This window comes from Citrus sinensis, chromosome 3 (genome assembly GCF_022201045.2).
Source record: "Citrus sinensis cultivar Valencia sweet orange chromosome 3, DVS_A1.0, whole genome shotgun sequence".
NCBI lineage: Eukaryota > Viridiplantae > Streptophyta > Magnoliopsida > Sapindales > Rutaceae > Citrus > Citrus sinensis.
The window spans coordinates 4,739,861-4,747,455 of NC_068558.1; the positions used below are offsets into that span (position 1 = coordinate 4,739,861).

The following is a 7,595-nucleotide window of genomic DNA, read 5'->3' on the forward strand; positions in this document are numbered from 1 at the left end:
TTCCCCTAACTGTGTGGTTAAAGTGTCCTAAAATCACTAGCAACTTAAATAAATTATCCCTTTGCCTCGTCCTCTTATAAATGGTCAAAAATACCAATATCGAATAATAAAGTAAGATATACGGACACGCAAGTCGCATTTGCCCCCCATCTGTAAGGCCTGTGTATCCGAAAAGTGACTTTTTTTTGCTTGGGATTAAATAGAATATGACACTTATTTTATCCATTCATCTCCTTAGCTTAGCCGACATGCAAGGCTTCAAGCACAAAGCTTACACCTCAAGAAATTGTGGGGCATAAGCTGCCTGCCAACCCACCAAAAGTCGTGGGCCCCCATTGCTTAAAAGCAGGCCCAATACGAGAATCCAACAGTACGCTCCCATTTGTTTTGTCTTGCGTAGTAGGGCCCGCCGAGAGGACTTTTAGTATTATTCCAAATTAAAGACACCGAAAGCGACCGGTCCCTGACCCTAAAACTACGCGCGCACTGAAGTGAAGCTTAGCATGTGTTTGGTTAGGGTACATGCTTCTGCTACTGACATAGGACAATAAGACAGCGACTACTATTTATCTTGTCAGTAACCGTGTCTTTTAAGCAGACACGACACTTGGAACCCCACTTTCCCTCGTACGCGTGTCCTTCTTTTAGATTCACTGCAGCAGGCTGCCTTTATTTTTCTCAATCTGCAACTGGGTGTACAGTTTACGGGGTTAAGACTATTTTTGTCTTGTTTATTTTGATTCTAGTTTTCGGTTCCTGATTTGTTTTTTCCATGCACTATTTGTCTGGTTCCTGAATATTTTATCCGGTTTGGGCGGTAAGTTGGAACATAAAAAGGGAATATATAAATGAGAGTTGGGATTATTTTGGTTTTAATACATATTGAATTTTGAGTTTATTAAACAGTGGGTTGTTGGAACTCGGAAGGGTCATTTTGCTGCCCATACACACTCAGTCTCTGGTTTGTTTCATCTTTGTTCTAGTTTGAGTTTTGCTATTGAGGATTTGTTTTGTGGATTTTGAGTCTTGCTATTGAGGTTGGTGAGTGTGCAATTGTAAAGTGGTCATTGGTGGTGGATTGAGATGGAAGAGAGATATGAGCCAGTGAAGGAGCTTGGGTCTGGAAATTTTGGGGTGGCAAGATTGGTCAGAGATAAGAGGACTAAGGAACTTGTTGCTGTCAAATACATAGAAAGAGGCAAGAAGGTAATCTTCTTCTTCTATTCGGGTTATTGTATATATCTCATATTAGCAATCCTGCAAGTGATATAGCCAGAGATCCTAGTGGTTGCTTGATACTGATAACGAAGTTTGTTTTTCTACAATTATTTCCAGAAATGGGCTATTTGGATTTTTTTTTTTTAATTGCTGTTTCGATTCAAGCATTTTGGCTTATGAATTTCTTGCTAGTGGCATAAATGTCTGTTAGGGATGAGGAGTATGTAGGGAATGCCAATTTGTTCAGTAACGCTATATATATTATAGTATAAAATATTCAAAATAGTGTTTGGAGAATCTTGGAGAAGTTGTCGGTGAAAGTTTTTAACATTGGTTTTGCTCAATTGTCCGTGTATTCAAACAAGTACTCAAATTCTGTCCAATGGCTCATTAAAGAAACCTCATCATGTCACTGCTGGAATTTTTTACCTGCATTGGTTTGTCTGACACTAGGAAGGGGATAATTCTGCAGTTTTGCGAGAGTACAAGAGCTATTTGTTTCTGGTGCTATAATATCAGCATTTGAACTTTTTGAGGGATTCCAAATGTTGTTTAACAAATGAGACTACATCTCATTTTAGATGCACATTATTGTATTTACATTGTTTGACACAGAGTATATTGTCTAGTACATAGTTTTTGAATTGGAGCTACTTCCTATGAATTCTGTTTCTGGTTTCAGATTGATGAGAATGTTCAGAGGGAAATCATCAACCACAGATCTCTGAGGCATCCAAACATTATCAGGTTCAAAGAGGTAACACTGGAAAACACTAACTCATTTATCAGGGCATTGCCTCATATTTATTTTTATTTATGCCATTGAGATGTCATTTGCATTTTGGTTCAAATTTGACAACCGGATCTGTCCCTCGAATTTGAGTTATTTTTAGCAGACAATACTCCACTTGTTATATTTGTAAATGTCTACATGATTGTACTTTGCTTACACCATGGAGTTCAGATGAGTTAAAACATTTCTTTTACCTGCAGGTGTTGTTGACTCCAACTCACTTAGCTATTGTCATGGAATATGCTGCTGGTGGTGAACTCTTTGCAAGAATATGCAGTGCTGGTCGATTTAGCGAAGATGAGGTTGTAATATGAATTACAGAGTTTGCACATTTGATTTGACATCATCGGTTGTTTGCCCCAGTTTAATGTGTATGACTGTGATCCGAATTCTCGCTCTTATAGCTTTTTGGCAAATTGTTTTTGCTGCAGGCTAGATTTTTCTTCCAGCAGCTAATATCTGGAGTCAGCTACTGTCATTCTATGGTATGATATCTTTTTGTTAATTCTCATCTACTGTGATGATCTTTACATCACGCCATTGCTTTTATTTGCAGGAAATTTGTCATAGGGATCTCAAGTTGGAAAACACTCTATTGGATGGAAGTCCACAACCACGGCTGAAGATATGCGACTTTGGTTACTCAAAGGTTAGTATCCCCAGCTAAAATATAGCTTTGTGCTGACTACATAAATGACACAAGTTTGAGGCTTTCTTACTTTTCTTCTCCCTTTTCTCGTTTACCTTTATTTTTCGCAAAAATATAACAATAAGGCGGTAACTCTTAGATTCATATCTTAAATCTTTGTTCTTAGTTTGTTGTTTTCCAACTTTCATATTTCTGTTTATTTGGATCTCGCAGTCAGGATTGTTGCACTCGCAACCAAAATCAACAGTTGGTACTCCAGCATACATTGCCCCTGAGGTCCTAGCAAGAAAGGAATATGATGGCAAGGTATATAGTTTCCTATATTGCAACTGAAAACTGCAATGAAGTCATCGTGTTTGGTTGTCCAACAAACCTATGGAGCATTACATACAGATAGATAATACATTGCAGTTATTGGAAATTTTCATCTATGCCACTAGGCCATTGGTGAGCACAGGAAAGCACATGTTTATTGCATTAGTAGGTGAAGTCTTTTCAGAGCTTCTTCTATCAAGTTGAATGCAGAAGCCTGCCTATTCTTTCATCCGGCATGCCTCTTAACCCAATATGTGTGCAATTTCGATCTCAATTTTTTCCCCCAACTTTGACAGAGGGAATCTACCATTTTAAATTTCTTCTCATAAAGAATTGATTTTGGGGTTGATAGAGCATACAAATATTTGGAGTAGAAATAATTTCATGTTAGCAAAGGAAGTGTTTTCCTGCTAAAAATTCCCTCTGCATCTTTTGAAGTGTGCTATATGGCCTGGTAATAACGATGATAATGAGTTTGTCTTGCAATTTTCTTGTTAATCTGATAGAGTTCAGATGTTTGGTCCTGTGGAGTGACACTGTATGTGATGTTGGTGGGTGCATATCCATTTGAGGATCCTGAAGATCCAAGAAACTTCCGCAAGACAATTGATGTACGTTTCTTATGCACAACAGTTCTATAATTTGGAGAATTTCCTTTCTTGTCCCAACATACTGTAGAAAATGAAGTTTAACACGTGTAACTTAACAGAGAATAAGGAATGTTCAGTACTTCTTGCCCGACTATGTACGCGTATCTGCGGATTGCAGGCATCTGCTTTCTCAGATTTTTGTTGCTGATCCCTCAAAGGTAACTTCATCTTTGAATTTTAAATATTCAAATATTCTTTTGCCATGAAAGTGGGTTGATTTAAATTATATATCAAACCATTTGGAATGAGCTCAGTCTATTTGTTCATCAATACATGATAAGAAAATTAGTCTTGTTTATGTTCTGTTTTCAACCGATCATGTGTACTAACCCTATTTTATCCTCTTGAAAAAAAGAGGATCCCCATTCCAGAGATCAAAAAGCATCCTTGGTTCCTGAAGAATTTGCCGAAAGAGATAATTGAAATAGAGAAAACAAATTACAAGGAAGCAGGACGTGACCAACCAACTCAGAGTGTTGAAGAAATAATGCGTATCATACAAGAGGCAAAGATGCCGGGTGAAGCAACGAAAGTTGCCGGGCAAGGTGCTGCTGGGGCATCGGACCCTGATGACATGGAGGGTGACATAGAATCTGAGATTGATGCCAGCGGTGATTATATGAGCCATGATCCGTGAGTATGGCAATAGAAATCACATGGAGAGAGCTTGTTTTTCAAGCTTCTAGCTGTTCCTGTCATTGAAGGTTAATAAGGCACTTATTATAATATGTAAAGTAATTTCGTATTGGATGGTATTTACCTGGATCACCACAGAAACAGTTGGTGGTTCCAAGTGCCAACCGCGTAACAAGAATCTGTTGACTGTATATTTGACACTTTTTTTTTTTTTCCAATTATTGGACTTGGATTTTTGTGAATAGTCTATTCTCTCTGTACATTGCACATGCCAAGTCCATCCTCATAAATCATAATCCAAATATTTTATCCTTTACATTTCGAAGTCCATCATCATAATTCAAATATTTTATCCTAAATGACATCTCATAAATTTAACCTTATATGTAGTACTATATATTTTTATTTTACCACTTGAATGTGTCAGTCAACTGAGACCTGTTCCCGGCACCTCGATCGCTGCTAACCCGAATCCACCAAAACTTGACAAAAGTATTAAACCACAAAAAGGCAAAAACATTAACATATGCGATTTGGACACTTCTGATGTCTTGGATTTCTGTATAAATTTTCAGAGTACAAGGAAAATAAAATTAGATAACTGCTCCTAGTGAGATCATCCAATAAACATGAGATTAACAATACATGAGTCTATTTAAATCTTATATAATTGGAACCTATTTTTTTTTTCCTCTTTTTAATTCCCTCTATTTGATGAATTGAGGGCGGCGTCGACTTACATTTAATTTCCACAAGTTTTAGCTTATCCTTCGGGGGTCAGGCTGGCTTTTGGCTTAAAATTTTCCACAAAGGAAAGCAAACACACAAAGTCAAGGTCTTCCCATCAAATGAATTGCTTAAATAATTCGGCAATGTAACCCCACTACCACCAGAAGGCTCTTAAATATAATATAAATTGGATTAACAAGGGTGATGAGTTTGTTTGGAGTGAAAAACACGGCCCGATAGATCATACATAGACATAGAGAAAGTCATGGGTTCAATGAAGAAGAAGAACAGTCGTTGGTCTTCATTTATTATGTTGCGGGTGGCATGTGTGTTGATGTTGATGGTGATGATGGATGGTAGAGTGAAAAGGGTGAGTGGGGAGGGATTGAGCCCGAGTCAGTGCAACGAAGAGAGGCGGCTGGGGCTAAACGCATGCAAGCCAATCGTATATGGGCAGCCTCCATCTCCTGCATGCTGCCAACGTATTAGGGTTCAACACTTCGAGTGTATTTGTCCTTCTATTACGCCTAAATTGGCTTCTCTTGTCGACATCAATAAAACCATTTTGCTTCTCAAAACTTGCGGTAGACGAGTCCCCCGCCACTTCAAGTGCGGCAGTAAGATCACTAATTCCCTACCCTCTTCCTCTTTATTAATTAATCGTTTGTGTCTGATCATTGATTTTAATTAATTATATATATGCTATTTTATTAATTAAATTATAAGTTTATTGAGGGTTTTAATTTGTGTTAATTTGATTGCGTTCTTGCAGGTTTACATTTTCCTTAAAGAATAAATACTTCTTACAAGAGGAGCGATGAGGATGAAGATGAGCTACTCTTTTGTTGTAGACAATAATTAAGCTACCGATAACAGTTGTAATTTCAAATGCTCAATTTGTACTTGATTTTAACCAATTGATCGATGTTTCTCTTTTTTTTTTTTTTTAAGCCCGTACCACAACCCATATTAGAATTCCCCGCTCGAACCGAGAGGCACAAGTTTTCCTAACAAAGGCGACTTCCCTGCGACTCGAACTGGGGAGCAAACTCAATCAAACCACTTAAAGGGACTCCATTGCCAGTGGAGCCAACACTTTGTTGGTTGATGTTTCTTTTTTTTTTTTTATGATTGCTAGCATTGCGATTTCATAATCTAGGGAATGTAACCAAATCGATCGCCTAATGAAAACTATTAAATATTTATCTGATATTATACATAAAAAATTGAACAAATTAATATTCGACCATATGTATTCCTGGCGAATTGAATTAGTGGTGAAACAATTAATTCTCATTACAATAACATAATGTAATATTTTGTCCAGCAGACTTCTTCCAAATTAGCTGATGATCTAAGAAAGGGACGCTATAAAACATTTACTTCTCAATACGGTCTCCTTGCTTTAACTAATTGTTCTCCAATTTTATATTAAGTAATCTGTTACTGTGAAACTGAGGCTTATGGCTTACCTTAAGTTTGTGAGATTAGGTTTTTAATTCAGACCCTCAACGCTATTGGCTTTGTACTAAAAATCTAACATGATATAGTTTGCACAAAAAATTATATATTATTAATGCAAAAATGTTCTTGTAATTTTATTTCTCACCGTATCCAATAATTTCCACACACAACAAAGTTAGCTAAATTATAGCATTGGATTCACAATTTCACTATGTAATAAAATTAAAAACTATACATTTTCTTTATTTCTTCAATACAAGGAGGACATAGAATTAAATGTGCAGAACACAATATTGTATTAAGTTTTAAAGTGGTATGTTTATGAAGGTGTACTCTAAATTAAGATCTAATATCAATTTGAAGTATTACGAGTTTTCAAAGATTTTGTTCTATGTGTCTATTAACGAATAAGTCATGTTTGATAGAAAGAAATAAAAGAACAAGAAAAAAAAGAGAAAAAGGAGGAGAGAAAAAAGAAATGAGAAGAGACGAGGAAAATATTATATCAAACTAATGCTGCGTTTGGGATAGCTGTGCTGCGGATGCTCCCTAAATGATAGAATTCAGATCCACCCACTTGGTCGACACAAAATGAAGTGCTGTGTGATCCTTAGGACCCGTTTGGGGCAGCTGCGCTGCCACCGCGCAGCTGCCCCAAACGGGTCTTTAGTGACTTCGATAGAACCAATTAATTGTCTCGCATGGAGTGCAAGGTGGTCAACTTGCAAAGTTGCAAGTGCTTGGCCGGCTAACTGGACCAATCTCTTGGTACGAATTCAATAACGTGTAGTAACAGTAAGTATCCGCTATTAAAACATTATTAACATAAGAAGATCATTCGATACGACTGTCCGGAGAAAGGCTCTGATCAGTCAAATTAGGCTATGCATGTATTGTAGTGGCCACTTATGGGGGGCTATTGGGAAGTGACCTACCAGATTCTTTTATTGACTCCTGTTTAATTGTTGTTTTCATATTGTCCTCTGTTATGAGTATGACCGAATAGTTGGTTTTAACTTTTATTTTTTATTTTTTAGCTGACCACAGTGTGAATTAATGACTAGAAAAATAAATATAGACTTCACCAATTCTTATCATTTTTTTTTCACTACATTCGTATTAATTGAATTAAGGCTAACTC

General features: G+C 36.9%; 1 protein-coding gene across 1 annotated transcript; it reads left to right on the plus strand.

The window, feature by feature from the left end:
• The first annotated feature begins 662 nt into the window (after nucleotides 1–662).
• Nucleotides 663–5,931, plus strand: LOC102622961 (serine/threonine-protein kinase SAPK3). The gene is made up of 10 exons (XM_006477007.4): nucleotides 663–1,206; nucleotides 1,901–1,975; nucleotides 2,212–2,313; nucleotides 2,443–2,496; nucleotides 2,568–2,660; nucleotides 2,874–2,966; nucleotides 3,482–3,586; nucleotides 3,685–3,783; nucleotides 3,981–5,607; nucleotides 5,763–5,931. Exons 1-9 carry the CDS (start codon nucleotides 1,084–1,086, stop codon nucleotides 4,260–4,262), a joined length of 1,026 nt encoding a protein of 341 aa, XP_006477070.2. The 5' UTR covers nucleotides 663–1,083; the 3' UTR covers nucleotides 4,263–5,607; nucleotides 5,763–5,931.
• Nucleotides 5,932–7,595: the final 1,664 nt, after the last annotated feature.

Bases quoted from the DNA above. Each gene is read 5' to 3' on its own strand.
- LOC102622961 (XM_006477007.4), top strand. From the start codon at position 1,084: ATGGAAGAGAGATATGAGCCAGTGAAGGAGCTTGGGTCTGGAAATTTT. The intron at 1,976-2,211 runs GTAACACTGGAA...TTTTACCTGCAG, and splicing joins ACATTATCAGGTTCAAAGAG to GTGTTGTTGACTCCAACTCA. The intron at 3,587-3,684 runs GTACGTTTCTTA...GTAACTTAACAG, and splicing joins ACTTCCGCAAGACAATTGAT to AGAATAAGGAATGTTCAGTA.